At 39.0% G+C, this 16230-nt stretch overlaps 1 protein-coding gene across 4 annotated transcripts in view; it reads right to left on the reverse strand.

Annotated features, from left to right (window-relative positions):
- The window catches only part of cadm1b (cell adhesion molecule 1b), a 170892-nt gene that overhangs the window by 23922 nt on the left and 130740 nt on the right, over positions 1–16230 (reverse strand). For all 4 annotated transcript variants that reach the window (XM_088079049.1, XM_042486746.2, XM_042486747.2 and 1 more), the window contains 5 exons: positions 14053–14205; positions 12497–12634; positions 4140–4298; positions 2788–2884; positions 1069–1241 (listed from right to left, as the gene is read on the reverse strand). In XM_088079049.1, coding sequence (XP_087935175.1) covers positions 1069–1241; positions 2788–2884; positions 4140–4298; positions 12497–12634; positions 14053–14205 — 720 coding nt within the window. The remainder of the gene's footprint in view (positions 1–1068; positions 1242–2787; positions 2885–4139; positions 4299–12496; positions 12635–14052; positions 14206–16230) is intronic.

Here is a 16230-nt window from a genome sequence, read left to right on the forward strand (position 1 = left end):
TAGAAGGCATGTTTTCTTTAAAAAAAGAAAATTGGCACATTTTTTTCTTCTTCAGAAACAAAATTTTGGGCAGTTTTTATAGAAAACTGTTGTGCAATTTCTTTTTTTTTTTTTTTCTTTAAAATTGCCAAATGACACCATTTATTACAGCCAGAAACTGTTAAAACATCTTTAGCACATCATGTAGGATGCTGAAATTATGTTTGAATAGAGTTTGAATCTTATATGTTTGAAAAATTCCAGACAAGTGGGGTAAGAAAAACATAAAAATGGGTCCTTGAAAAGGCATAGAAAAGTTTTAAAAATTTGTCCTTGGTAATGTGTCTAAACCCTCTATAACTCACCCACTTAAGTCTTGTTACACCTTATATAGTTATGAATAGTTAAGAGCATGGCTGCTTTGAGTGATAGGCTGTCTGAGCTGTGAGTCAGATCCACCCCTTGTTTTTCCAAAGCTCAAACCACTCAAAACTTGGTCACTTCTTGCTTCAGCGGCCACAAAGCCAAACTTGAGGCTTTAAAACGGAATCCACAAACCGATGGGCGACATCACTGTGGCCACATCCATTATTTTTTTCACAGCAATTGATGACCACACAGTATATGACAATGTGGGCTGATTTTGTTCAACATGTGCCACCTGATATTTTTTCTATCAAAAATTTCACTTCCTGGGTTTCTAACACACCGCTCCAAAGTCAACAGCCACTTTACTTTCTGCTCTATGTGATTCAAACTCGTCATGCATTAATAGCACAGCGGCAGCTCAAATCTTCAACATAAATTCAGAGCTCTGTGGATTTGTCAACTGCAGCCACCTTCTGTGGTTTTAAGCTTGCTGTTTCTCTCAATAATGGCTTACATCCATATACTTTTGAAATATGATTCTGTTTGTTGCACAAACGCTGTAGTAAATCCCTATAGTTCCAATACAATCCCCCAACTGCCAAAGCTACTGTAGGCAGTTATGTCTTAAACCTTTTATATATCAGCAATACAGACTGAATCCTGGTGTAGAAGAGTGATGTTGGCATTTAACCATGAAGTGCAATGAAGAGTAATACGTACCATATACATAAAGGATGTAGTCGTCATAGGCCTCTCCCACAGCATTAGACGCCACGCAGCGATAGGTGCCGTTGTAGGACTTGTTGAGGTTTTCGATATACAGATCAGAGCCAGTGACCACAGCATGAGGAGGCACATCCTCGTCTACTCTCAGCCAGTTGATCTGATGGGGACTGGAGAGCATAAATACCACACACATCACTCAGGCGCTGTCTATCCATGCTAGAAATCTGAAATAAAGGTCAAATCTGAGATTGTCTGAGGAGGGCCATTGGCAGCCCCCGTCTAATGATGTGCTTTATACAGCATGCAAACAACTGGTAACATTTAAATGGTACAATGGAATGTGAAGGTTAAGGGGGTGCTCGGACTGGCAGAAAACGGATATGCTGTAGGCATGGACGATACAGAACTTTCTCCGCTGATACTGATAACTGCCTGCTCCTCGGGCCAACAATCGATACTATAACCGATTTCACTTGATTTCATTTTGCACACCTCCATCCTATATTTATATTTGATTAATTTTACTTAAACTTTAAAAAGTTGTACCTATAGTTTATGCACACCTGAGGGTAAAAAAGACCAGGCGAAGTTAAAAAATATGCATGATTTAATATTCCATAGCTCTAACCTTAGCAAATCTAACTGACATCACTACTATTAACACAACAAAAACAAAGTGCAGCTTTGAATCTTTCCAGCCTGCCATCAGGCTGTGAAAAAGAAGGAGATTTCTTGGGGTATTGACAAAAAGGCTACTGTCAATGTCCCTGTTCTTATGTAATCCTACATGACAGATAAATATTATAAATATCAATATGTGACAGTAAAGTGACTTTGAAGTCATTACTTTCTTAAAATCATGGCTATTGGCAAGATTAAAGTTAAATACTCAACAAAAAAAAAAGTTTATTAAAAAGTTTAAACTTAGTGTCAAATCTAGGCTTCAGTGTTACTTTTTGCTGTGGCTTGTAAACTACATGTGTAGTAGCCTAAACGACTGTGTGGGGAGAGAGAGAGAGAGAGAGAGAGAGAGAGATGAAGCCCGGTGTTACTGTGTAAGTCTGGTTTATCAGTGAAATGTGAAAAACTACAAGGCAGACTGAAGTCTATGAACAGTGACAGAGACTCATGAACACGTCTGCAGGTTCACACAACATCTGATGTATGAAATATCTGTATAATCACACTGCATGTTTATAAACACATCCAGGCACCGTCTCATCGTCCCAGCATAAATTAGCCTACAGCTATCAAGTAGAGTACTACTGCGCTACAGTTTCATCTCACACATTAATACACTCACCTCAAACAAACAAGCGGCTCTGTCTCACACACACATGCACGCAGCGAGAGAGAGAGAGTCAGTCAGAGGCCACGGGCTGTGGCCAGTGAGCGCAGTGAGGCAGGGCTTAGTGCTCCGCGTTGAGTCTCCAGGTAATGATACATATTAAGAGCTTACTGTAGCGTCACATGGCGAGGGGTTGTGAATGAATTTAAGAGTTGAGTCTTTTTGGCGGTTGTTGTTCTTCTTCTCAATGAAGCAGTCTGGCGTTTCTGCGCTATTTGTCGGCAGTAATTTTAATGATCTGATTACTAAATCGTGATTAAAATTTCCCATTATCATCCAATGATTTATCGGACAGATATATATCGTGAATCCCTAATAAACTGCGGGAAAAAAAAGTGTTTAAGTGCATCCGTGTGAATACTCACTGTGGTTTTCCTTCTGCGATACATGTCAAATCTAGATTGTCACCCTCTCTGGTTAAACCGTCAGGATATGTCACCACAATCTTCACTTCTGGTTTATCTAAAAGGAAAAGATGAGTATTTTTAGTGTTGAATTTCTAACAAAACAGGATTTTTCCCCATGCCTCTAGTTAAGGCAAAAGTGAACAGCCAGAAGTGAAACATAGGGGAGGATGAAATGATGATCCCATAATGTGCTCAGTAGACATCCAGTAAGTCTGCAGTACCTTACAGCAAAAAAGATTTTTTTTCTTCTTATCAATGCTAGCCAAAGATTACCAAAATGTCAAGTGATTTCAGTCAAGCTTTCTCTTTTTCCTTGAAAGGTCAGACAAAACAGTAGTCTATCTGAAAAGAAATTAATATTCTACACAGAGAACAAAAGGGTACCTTAACCTTTCATTGATGTTTAACAGCGTAAGGCTGCCTGTATTACCTCTTCAATCAATGCACCATTTAAAAAAACGCAAACATCATTTGAACCTGAGCAAAAGTTTGTAGTCCATTGTGGTGACTGTATATATTTACTTACATTCTCGTTAGAAAACTTAATACAAGTCATGTTTAACAATACACATAACTTTTAAAGAAAAAAAAAGCTGTTTATTCTGGAAGCTTGGTCTCCTTGGAGTTGAAAGGTCAGTTGAGCTAAATTCCAAGAAGAAATAACAACAAGGGATTTCAACTCTCTCCAAGCAGCATTTGTCTGGTCCTTGAGAATGTAAGAGAATCTTGTCAATGTAGCTTGCTTCCTGAGATGTTAGCTGTTACATTTTTTAGCTATGCACTTTTTTGTCAATTTAAAGTTGACTTTTATACTGTTGTCTAATTTTGTTATTGTTGTCAGCAAATCTTATTGCTAATTAGGGGATTTGCCACCAGGCAGGCATGGAGACCAGCAATAATTTTGTTGATTGTAAATATAAACCATAATAACCTCAATTTATTTTTTAACTAAAATATTCACCGTTATGTATTAAAACCCAAAAATAAACATTTTGTTTATTGTCACTCTTTTAAAATGTAGCCTGTTTCATAATGACCCCCACCCACCCACCACCACCACCGAACACACTTTTTGTGCACAATGGTTTTGAAAAATGCGTCCACATGATCTTAGAAATGATCTAAACTTGGAGAGAGAAAGAGAGAGCATGCACATACCCTGATGTGAATAAAGCATCAACAAATGCCACAGCCCTATCCAAAAAAAAAAAGTGGCCCTAAATAGCTAAAGCTAGTGACAATTTCTGTGACTGTTTATGGGGCCATGGGATTGTTCACTGCTTGAAAAAGTACAGTTTTAGGTCACTCACATAGCACTTCCAAGTGTCTTTGAGCCAGGAGGTCCTTTACAGCTGGGTGGTCAATGATGCAGTCCACTGGCACTCCATCATCCTCTTTGGTGACAGAAAATCTTACCCGGCTGGTGACAGTAAACATCCTGTCATACGTCTCCTCAATTGTTGTCTCACCTAGAAAAACACCACAAGCACGAGAGAGCAAAAAAAAAAAAAGTTAACAACTCAAGAGTTAAAAATAAAAGCTCAAATCCTGCAGCTGGAGTGAGCATAATGAGCTATTAAGAGTACATTACCTGTCAAAGTGGAGTAGTTTCAAATGGCATTTACATTTAATTTATGATTTAGTGATGCGGCGCCCGAGCAAGACTTTAGAGGAATCAGGAGGGCCCGGGGCCTTCAATTCTGACGAGAGCAGCGAGGAGTGGCCGGGTCATATAGCCTGATAATGAATGCCTCTGCAGCTTGAGGGTTGAGCATTGTTGGGGCTAACCCTGCAGTAATCTGCTGCCCACTAGGCCCTAGGCTGTCAGAGGGGCATTCATTTAGAGAGCATTACAATGCCACAGGGGCATCGCATTAGCTGCAGTGCTGAGTGTGATGGTTTACTCGCACTTAATGAAGTGAGGAAATAATTACAGCCCCACTCTGACCTGCAGCACACTTCCATTTCAGCCTTGTCACAGGGGAGCCCGGCTGGACTCAGGGAGGGCAAAACACTGTTGTTCCACAGTTGATGATCACCAATACACACATATGTGGCCTCTTGATGGATATTAACCCCGTGAAACACACACTCACCCACTCAAGACCTGCCTACATAAAATTTAAAGCACTAGGATAGGTAAGTGGTCAGTGCGCATGAGAGCATTAAATTTGACCACTCTGCCAACTGCGGTGAGAGGAGAGGCCGTTTGAAAAGAACACTGACTGTTGGAGAAGAGCAACTAACATCATAACAGCAGGAATGAAAAGTGTGACAGTGTGTTGGGAGTGCATTAAAAATAAATGGCTTTCATTCAGACACTGTGATTATCTTGCTGCAGAATTATTCAGATGGTAAAAAGTACTGGCTGGCAAACAGTTTATTTATAAACACTTTGAAGCCCAAAATGAGTCAAGACATTTCAGGATGTAGAACATATAATGTACTGTAGGTCTAAAAATATTTATTATACATGTCTTTTGCCCCTTTAAGTGTCTACTTATTGTTTGACTTCACTCTAAAAAGCTCTGCATTAATGTGACACACACTAAATGAGTTAATCCCAACCATCTGTAGTTAAAGTGGAGCCTGATGATCAGCAGCAACTCTCAGAGGACAATGATGTCTTCTCTGATGGCAAATAATGACACACATTTCACATTAAGAACTCTATTGTTATTGTGCAATCACAAAGACTTAAGCGGAGCACTGGGTCACATTTGTGAGGTCAGTGAGGGTGTTTCTGAGGGCACCTGCGCCAAAGTGGAGTATGAAGTGGAGGGGAGTGATGATGCGTCATTATCCTCTCAGACAGTCACAATAATGGTCTCATTACAATCACAGTACTGTTACTGAAATGGTGCAGGAAAAGACTATATAGAGCAAACAGTTTTGGGGAAAATGCTGAAATCATTAATATTAATCAGGGAGACTGGGTATGGTTGTAACACTTTTTGTCTCAGCATCTATAACTTGCTGAATTTTTGCTTTAGCGCTCTCAAACTTTGACACAAAGTAATAGTGAAGCGCTTGTTGCCCAGCCGCCCAAAGGTCCCACGAGGTGACCTGCAGTTCAGATGGTTTGGAAAGAAACATTGTGCAATAGCCCACCTTCCACCTGATTTTCATCCCTCCCTGCCACGCTCTCTCTCTGTCTTGCACTCTGTCCCTCTCACACAGCAAGCAGCTCTATTTACACTGCTGCTGTGCTCAGGTTTCTGTTATCTAGTTTTTGACCAAGAAAATCTGTAGAAGGCCGACCTATTTAAAACTCTCCGGTCATAATGTCTGCTAGAAATAGTTCCCTCTGTGAATATGTTGGCCTAACACCATGTACAAACGACAAGCAACCAAAAGTCTCTCTGTCCACATCCTTTAAATATGAACTTCTGGTACATCAATTAAGTGCTCATGTACACACACCACCTATAATAGCTGTGTGTTCAAGATCATTCTTAAGATGTAACCACTCAAAGATGGCTATCTTGTACTTTTTACGTAGAAAATGCATAATATATGTTATGGTAATTGGTGAAAATAGAAAACAATTTGTCCAGCAGCATGTGTGTTGTTATTAGTGATGGTCATTTTCTGAAACTTTCACCTCCAGTTTGTGGGTCATATTTGGGTCACTGGTTAACACATATGTTTAATAAATGGCCAAGTTGGTGCAGGTTTTTAAAAAATACAAAATCTGTTATTTGTCTGTTACAAATGCTTATCACTTTTCCAAGTATATCACATAATTTGTTAACTGATGTCAAAAACAATGGGTGGCACTGTGGCGTCGTGGTTAGCACTGTTGCCTCACAGCAAGAGAACACACCTAAGGGACCGAACCCGGTCCAACTGGGTTCGGTCCCTTAGGTGTGTCCCTGGTTTGCATGTTCTCCCCGTGTCTGCGTGGGTTCTCTCCAGGGTCTCCGGGTTCCTCCCACAGTCCAAAGACATGCAGCTCAGGTTGATTGGTGACTCTAAACTGCCCTTAGGTGTGACTGTGAGTGTGTATGGTTGTCTGTCTATATGTGTCGGCCCTGCGATAGTCTGGCGAACTGTCCAGGGTGTACCCCGCCTTCTGCCCGATGATAGCCCCCCTAGCCCCCCCACGACCCTTACGAGGACAACTGATGACTGTCAAAAACAATGATTTCCAGTGTTACAACCTGTCCCACTACCAGGGTAAGTTGTAACAAAAAGAGTGAGGAATTAAATATTACACAATTAGAAAAAATAGACATAAAAAAACGGATACATATACTTAACTAATTCCTGCTAAGGTCCAACTCACTAACAGGTATCTATCAGATGATAGCATGCATGCACCTCACATGTAGTGAGTTTAAAAGTCCATTGTCTCAGTCAAGTAACCAGTCAAGACCTCCTCTTGCTGCACACAGAAGACTTTTTGACTGCTGTGATAACCCACACAGGACAGCTGTGTCGATCCTCTTTTTCTGAGGTTTTGTAATTTCTTGCAGTATCAGCCCAGTGTCACACACAGTATTCTTTTGGGACAGACCTTACTGCCTTTCCTTGCCTCACCTCATCTGATGCAGATTTTAGTACGTGTGCAAGCAGAGCACATTCCTATCCATTTTTCTCACCAACTACCCTGGCTTGCTGAAAAAAATGAGTTAAGAGAGATAGATGCAATGTGTCTAGTTGTCATTGAGGTTAGTTGAAACACTTTTAAAGAAAGGTGTTACAACCATCCCCGCCCCTGTCAGCTATTGTTTTGCGAGGTTCGGCAGCTCAGCGGTTTGAAATGAGCAGAGATGAAATGCTTCACATCTAAGAAACAACTTAATTATTTATAATAATAACAACTTCATCAGCACTAATTAAAATAAGGGCCAGGTGATATGGTGCAAATCAAATGTTGTTTGATATATTGTTGACAAATGGTCCTTTTACTCAATATTTGCACATTGATATTTTTCATTCATAATCATTAGTAATGTGGGTGACTAAATGAGTAGAGACACCTAAAACATTTAGTCATATAAGTTAAGAAACACATCATTTTACTTTAATGCAGCTTTAAAAAACAGGAAAAGATGATCCCTACAGTATTACGATATCCAAATTTATGCAGTACAGTCTCATATCACAGCGTTGATAAACTGCCCAGCGTGTGTGTTCTGTAAAATCTGCACACTTCTTTACAAAGCTATGAAATTTCTTGTGCAAGGTCATGAGTAAATCAATTACATGGCTCTCCTACAAGGCCATCCTTCTTCTGTAAAAGTGGCGCTGTTACAAACATCCCTTTGTTACAACGTTTCCCCTATAGACCGTTTCAATGGAATTACATTGCTAGACATTAGCCTCAGTTCATGTTTACTTCCTGTTAGCTGATGTCATTCAAATACACTGCTAATCAAATGGATATTCTGTGATCCACTGTTGCACATTAAATTACATCAGAGTCTTCATTTCTGTCAAACAAAACTAATTTTGTCAGCTTCTAATCACAGCTTGTTCAGGATCATTCATTTGGACAACAGAAACCTGTAGAATTGTTATCACCATAATTTTACTGAAATTTGATAAATGATCCAGTTGAATCATGTGTCACTTTGTCAGATCTGTTAGCAAGTAAATATTGACAGGCATCTTTTATCTGCTTGTTGGAGCATTATCTACAGCTGCTCCAGCTGATCACAGCTGTTTTGTAGAAGCTGGAATCACCAGAGACCCAACAGTATGATATTATAGTGATACTCAAGTCACAACACAGTATTATCGAGATTTTAAACATTTTGTGATATGCTGAGTATTGCAATTTATAACCCTTTTTTCCAACTGTAAATTATGCTTCCAAAGGGAAAAAAATGTCAACATATGTTAAATCTAATAAGATAAAGGTTAAAGGATAGTGTCTCACTTAAACAATTTTTTATTGCAGCAGAAAGGTATCTTGTAAACTGAAAAGGCCATTTAAGATTTAGGATTTATTTGCACAAAAGAAAACCAAAATACAACAACAAAAGAGGATAGTTGGGCAGGTGAGATTAACAAACCCCTAGAGGCTCATAAGGAATATCTCTGCAGTACAGATAATAAGCAAATACCAAAGTCATGTAATTGATTTTATTATTCTAGTAAGCTGCCAAAAGTTGAAGATGTATTTTGAATTCTAATAATTTATACAATGAAAAAAATGATACTTTGCATCTGTGTATTAATACAATATTTTAACACACTCACCTCTAGTCACCTCTAGTGAGAACGTAATGATAATCTTTCACTGGTAATTCTTTGTTTTTTCTTGACATGAAGCACAGTGTCAATAATTTGACAGCTAATTAACACATTTTTTAATCCAGTTTGTTACTGTGCTTACTCATTTTTATAATACTTTTGGTATAACTTTTGTTTATGGATTGTCATGATATTCTGATTCCTAAACACTATTGAATTTTGTTGTTGAATACTCTTTTCACAGTTTCCTAGCAAAAACTATCCACTGTCTGTCTGCAGTCTGTATTGGAAGTGTGTTTATCTCACCTCAGAGAGAAACGGCAGAAGAGTTACATGTGTGACTTTCAAAGTGACTTTCGCTGGACAACACTACCATCACTGCTGATTTCGTGCAAAAAAACGGAGCAGCCCTCACACTGCCCTGCTTGCATGACAAGGTAGAACAGTCCCATGATGTCGTGCCTCTCATTTGACTTCAGCACCATACAAAATACCAAAGGGATGGGCAAAACACATTTCAAGGACAGAAAAATAGCTTTGCTTGCTGTTGTCTCTGAGCTGTTATGAAAAAAAGAGAGTCCTTAATTTGACTTCTAGTGTCAATTATTTTTGGTCATGATTTTTCCTCCAAAACAATTTGAATATGAAAAACAGTTCTTATAAAAAACTTCTGAAAGTCCTGAGTCATGTTTTGAAGATCAGACTCATACAGACGGAGCCATTATCATTGTACAGGCCAACCAACGCTTGTCAATTATCAGTGTCATCCGAGCCCTGATGAGGAAAACAACTGCGGATCAGGTCGTGGAAGGACTCGAATCTGAATGCAGAGGAGATTTGAGTGTTGCAGCAGAGATGTCAAATCAAACGCTCTTGTGAGCATCAACCACTGATCAATCCCAGTGCAATCAAGCGTAGCCTCTTCTCAGGGTGACATTTTCTTTCAGTCAGTCTCTAACCCGAGTCTTCTGCCTGCCATCACACTGAAAATCAAACTGTTTGAAACTGACTTCGACATTAAGATAATATAGAGGCTAAACTCGTTCCACACGCTAATTCAGCATGGGTAAACAGTTGTGTCATTAGATGATTTTAATCATGCGTTTTAAATTTCAGTGTAATATTAAAGTTAAATAATCTGGTACCAATATCTAACAACCTATAGAGAGAGTTTATACTCTGTGATTAATGGCTGAATTAATAGGTATTGAATAACTTACTAATCCTTTAGTAATTAGTCAGAAACCAGTAATAAGATCAGCTTTCAGGTTGCCAGGTTGTGGAAAGTCTTAATGAATAAAAGAGCTTGTGTGTCATGTTTGAGGTGTCTTTTTTCCACAGTCTGGCAACCTAAACCTTTTTCTTATTATTGGATTATCTATAAAGCATCAGTAAATGATTTGTTAACTTTTAATAAAAACATGGACTACAGCTTATTTAATCTTTTATAAAGGATAGTTTTTTTACATTTTCATTTTTTTTTTTGAGAAAAGTGGTACCGATACTACATTTATAAAAATTGATTTATTTATATGTTACAGACGCAGCTCTTATAATGTGATAAAATATCCTAAAATTATTAATTGTTTAATTATTAATTATTAATTATTCATTTTGACCACATCCAGAGCCATTTTAGTGAATGGAAATTGCTTGGATGTGAGAAGATTGAATTTGATGAAAAAGAGTGAAAGCTCAGGAAAAAAGCAAGTAAGTAATTCTTCAATTTAGAATTTTTATTTATTTATTATTATGTTATAAAATTGCTCAAACTCTTATGTTATTTGGACAATTATAGGAAAAAAATATGAACACAGCCATTTGTGAAGCGGCTGGGAAAATGTTTTTTTTTTAATTCTTATAATCTAAAATCTTTCAAAGATGAATTTTAAATATCACTTTAATGATGGAGAGCTATAAAAAGGTTTTGTGTTTTTCAAGACCATTCTACCATATATAAACTAAATATTTGTAAATGAACAACCTCTAGTAACCACTAAAACTGCTGATAACATCTTCTGCATGCAGTTTTACAAGATCATGCACACATTTTAACGAATCTCCTCCTGTACTCAAGCAGCAGTAGCAGCCGAGCGCGGTGCTCCACTACATTTCAGTAATATAGCAGCTGTCATTTATGCAAACAAGCATTTTGCCACCTTGTGTGTTGACTCGCTCTCAGGCCGGAGCCCATCAGTCCTCTACCTGCCAGCGTGATAAATGGTTGCAAAACCAATTCGGCCAATTTAAAAGTGTGTTTAAATCAGCCAGCACATTTTCTTTCTTGCCATTACGGCTGTCTCGGCTTTACATGGACTTAAGACAAACATGATCACAGAGATCCTTTAAAACCAGTGTGATGTGTGCCTTTTAATCTCAATGCGTGCTCGCGCTAATGAATTGTTTAGCGTGTCTATAATGAGTACTGATTTGTGTTTCCTGGGGTACAGGAGGACGTGACTCTCTGGCTCTCCTTATGTATCCACTGCCACTATGGATTAGCCCTACTCAGCATGTCAGTGGCATTTCGCTGATCTAACCATCCTGCTGTCTCTCCCTCCTCCCTACACAACACTCGACAACTCATAAACAGAAATTGACTTCGACTCCTGTAGGGAGCACTGGAGGCACAGATGGCATTTAGCTTCAGATTCGCTCTTGTCTAAATATTTCATCTCTCAACAAGTCAAATGAATCCTCTCTATTCTAATACATATATAATTTGACAACAAGCCCAGAGATATCCACTTTGCGTAAATACGATATGACTAAAATGAATATCCCCCATTGCTGTACAATAAGTATGTAATGAATAATTGATGACCCCTAATCATAACTGAGAGGTAATAAGGATTTTTCACCACCCAAGATTATGTACCCCTCTCTGCAGCAGCCTACAGTCGTCCCAAGGCACAGAAATGAAGACAAAATGCAAGTTCATTACCATTTTACCATGTATTGATGGGTTAAGGTGACCAGAAAAAGATTTAGGGTTGTTTTAAAAACAGAATTCAATCAGGAGTTGAGATGTACTGTATGTATGTATATCCACATGAAATATTCAAGCAATTTTAAATCTAAACACGCATTTTTGTAAATTAGTGCCTTTAAGGCAAATGCCTTATCAAATTTATATGAAACATAACATGAGCCTGGATTGCAGCTCTTGTTAATGCATACTGTGATCATTACGTGTTGTAGCTCAACAAGCAGCTCAGCCGTATGAACAGGGGATTTTTCACGTGTAAAAAAAAAAAAAGATCGAAAGCAGGCTATGCCAAGCATGATTATTTTCTGTAGGACTTCCCATACAGTAACATAATCAGTACAACACACATTAATGTTTAAAAGGAGAACTAAGTTTTGCTCTCAGATGAAGCGCCTCTAGAGACCAGAACATGTAGGGAAGTGGACAGGCCTGGAGCATGTGAAGCAAACTGGGAAAGGCTGTTATTCTACTGACCTGTCAGTTCTTCCTCCCCTTTCATCCATCTGATGGAGGCAGCTGGCTTGCTGCCTATGGCTGTGCAGGTGAGCTCCGTCTCGTTCCCCTCACTGACCACATCCTCGCGGCTCTCAATGATTGGGTTGCCTGGCGGGACTGACCCACGGCAGCAGTGATTCAGAAAAACACCAAAACAACATTTATATACACAAAAGACCTAATAATAAGGATGCAAAACAAATGTTAAAGTATTGCATGGATTCCTGTTTCTCACCGTTAAGAAATGATCAAAATACTATGAGTTTGTGTCCATAGTTAAGCACCTGCTGGGTGCTGTTTAAAAAAAGACTTTTAAATAAACATAAACAAGGGCTGTAGACTCATGTAACAACATGTAGATGTTTGCATCTGACTACTGGTTTGATGACTTCATATTGCTATGTGAAAATGTAATGTTTTGATCAATACTTTGATATATCTTTGTGACCAGGATCAAATCATAGTTTATTAAAATGACTATACATTTAATGGACTGATTCATCATGTAGTTGGACTGATAGTTAAAGGGGACCTTTTATGCTTGCTTTTTTTCTCTCATACTCTGTATGAAATGTCACAATGTCAGATGTTCATATTAAATTTGGCCAAAGTTTCAAATAATGAGGTAAACATACTGGTGCATATGTATTAATGTGCAGAAGGGACATGTATCTTGTCATGGAGGTTTGCGTAAGACAAAAACATTAATGGTGTCCTCCTTGGCTGAGCTGTAATATTAGCTGGCAGATGTTAATAAGAAAATAGATCCTAACTGCTCACAGCAAGATTTGTGGACTATCTTGAGTAACTGGGGGTTGTCCCTTTAAGTAATTGTGAGTTATTCATCAGATGTGCATGTATTTCGTACCCTCATTATAAGTGTTACCCGACACTGTATGCTAGTTATACAAATATACAGTATGTGATTACATTCCATGGTTGCATCGGTGTGAAATGTACACAGAGGAGGATAAGGCACAGTTGTCCTTCATTACTCATTGCATCAAACTTGCTGAACTCCAGTTTCTTGAAAGCAGAAAAGTCAGCGGGGTGTTCATTTCAAGAACTCTTCAATTCAACCCTTGGTTCAGAAAATACTGCAGCTAGGCTTCAATTGTACAACTAGAGTAATTACTTTAAAGTGCTTTTAATTCCTTTCAATCCCCCAGGATGTCTGCATGTATAATAAAGCTTAACTAGAGTAATTTCACTCCAAAGCATCAAAGTGTGGCACAGCTGACTCTCAATAGGGAATCGTTTGGAGCAGCCAAGTCAACATTCACCGGGATTCACAGAGTCAACACAGCTGCCAAAACCAACATGGTCTGAGCCATCGGTTTCAGCATCTGCTCCTTTTCGTTATGCTGTTGAGCACTGCGAGAGCCTAATTGGCTGACATTTTGTTTCAGTTGCTAAAGATAACAGGATCAAAGATTACTATTATTCACCATCAGAGTGAAATACAATAAAAATGTGTGCATGGAGGGGTGTGATGTGTGTGTGTGCGAGGTTCGCACATGCACCCTCACACCTACCCAGGACAGTGATGTCTGCGTAGGCTTCCTGAGGAGGATCTGTGTAGAGCTGGCACACATAGCGTCCCTCATCGGAGAGTGACACATTGGACAGAGACACCCGCAGTTCGTTGTCAGAGAAATTCACCAGCTGGAACCGGCTGTCCTTCAGAGCTGTGGGGATACATGTGAGACAGAGACAGTGAGGATATAGAGTACAGGGACACAAACGTGAGACACGGGGTAAGAAAAGAAGAGGGGGTGAGAATGAGAGAGGGGATGGAGGAAGACAAAGGAGAGGCGAGGAGAAAATGAGACAGAGATAAGGCAGGGGAGAGTGGCGCTGCCCTTTTGTGGGCTTTCTCCTTAATTGAGTAAAAGAAAAGTGAGTTTCAAAAATGATTCATACAAGTTGATTTATAAAGTAGCTTTACAGTCCACGGAGCACTCGCAAAGACAGGAAAGTGTGAAGAGTGCTCATGAGGACTCCTAACAAGCTAGGAACTCTTAAAATGGGCTGCTGCTGGTCATGGATGGATGGATCAAACTCACATATTCCAGAAAAGGGAAAAAGCATTCAAACATACATAATGAATTAAATCACAGTGCAGAGGTAGAGAGGGTCGGATGCCTGAAACTCTAAATCAAAAGTAGTCGCGAATCTGTATACCATTGCCAGTATGGATTGGCTGAATTTTTCTTTTAATGTCGTCAAACTAGGTTAACCATCTCTCTCTGAGTTTTTACTCTGCTTTTCATTTGGGTCAGCCCTCATCCCTGAGCACTCTTTTACATAAACAGCGTTGGTTGATTTGATTGGGAGCCCTTTTGATGTTTTGACCTGCCTTCTTTATCAAGTTCTCTCTCCGCATCTGTCAAGCTAACGAACTCTATTCAGCCGCTGTTTAAAGCGTGAGGGGTTTGTTATTCCCTTCAGGCTCTGCACTTAGCATCATGATCATTACCCAAGGTCTCGGGGCAGTGTCAACATGAAACCTCATCCCCCGATATAATTTGAGAGCTCTTTGGAAGTCTTTCCTCAAAGGGAAACAATGACACTGATGCACTTTGAGAGCCGAAGCACCTGCTAAGGAGGGAAACCCTTCACTTCTGAGACACTCAGCAGAGTTTATACAAGGCAGTTTCATAACCAGCTGACTGCTTACAAAACAGCATGAAGAGGGCATCGTATCTAGTATTCATAAGTCAGTGTTTAGACATATTTTCATGAGAGATTAATCTATTTATTGATTTCTCCATTGATAATTTGGTCTATAAAATATCATAAGACTAACAAAACTAGAAAATAGTAACATTCACGAAGCTGAAACTAGTAACTCTTTGGTAGTTTTTGCTTTGGGTCCTTGAATGGAGTACAGGAGGAACTCATAATGAGTAATTTCTTATCTCAGCAGCAGTATGAGTCACGGCATGGATAATTGATCAGTTGATCCGGTCAGAGATGATCACATTGATAAAGAAGCAGATTGAGAAGTGAGTGAATGCAAACTTTTAGACCCTGCACAATGAACGGTTAAGTTTCACTTTCACTGCGCCTGGTGTTCTGCAACAACACACTGGTAACTACAGTATGCTCGGCGCTCCTAGAGTGTCGTGCAATAAATAACGGGTTTATATATTTTAATAGAAATCTATTTGTGGGAGCACATGTTTTAATTGTGGTGGCCCACCACAAGTAAATGAATCTCTGGGAAACCCTGTAATTGATTACAGTGTTCCTACAGCTTATAGGCATGTTAGATTTAAGGTTTTTAAGACTTTCTTTAACATTAAACATTTCATATTTTGTCCAGAAAAAATTTAGATGATCTACTTGGCTGACGATCCAGCTGTAATGCTTGTCCTCTTATGAACAGCCTTTCTTTGAGCCGTATTCTTTTACCTAAGTTGCCTGCTGGTCAATGGGTCCTCACACGTTAGGACTTTCCTTTTGGCCTGTCTTTTTATCATCTTCAAGTATTTTAGTTTTGTGCTCTAATGTGGCTCAGTCTTACCCATTAAGTGAAACATGTTTTTTTCTGATTGGAAAACTCTCTGATCTGTAGGTACATCTATATTCATTTATCTACACATTATGTCACAAATAATCCATATCAATCCAATTATCAATATTAATTTGTTTTCTCATGGTCTTCTACTTGGATCTTTTCGGCAGCATTTTTAGAATATCTAAAACAC

This window comes from Plectropomus leopardus, chromosome 6, assembly GCF_026936395.1.
Source record: "Plectropomus leopardus strain MGB_pleo_1.0 chromosome 6, ASM2693639v1, whole genome shotgun sequence".
NCBI lineage: Eukaryota > Metazoa > Chordata > Actinopteri > Perciformes > Serranidae > Plectropomus > Plectropomus leopardus.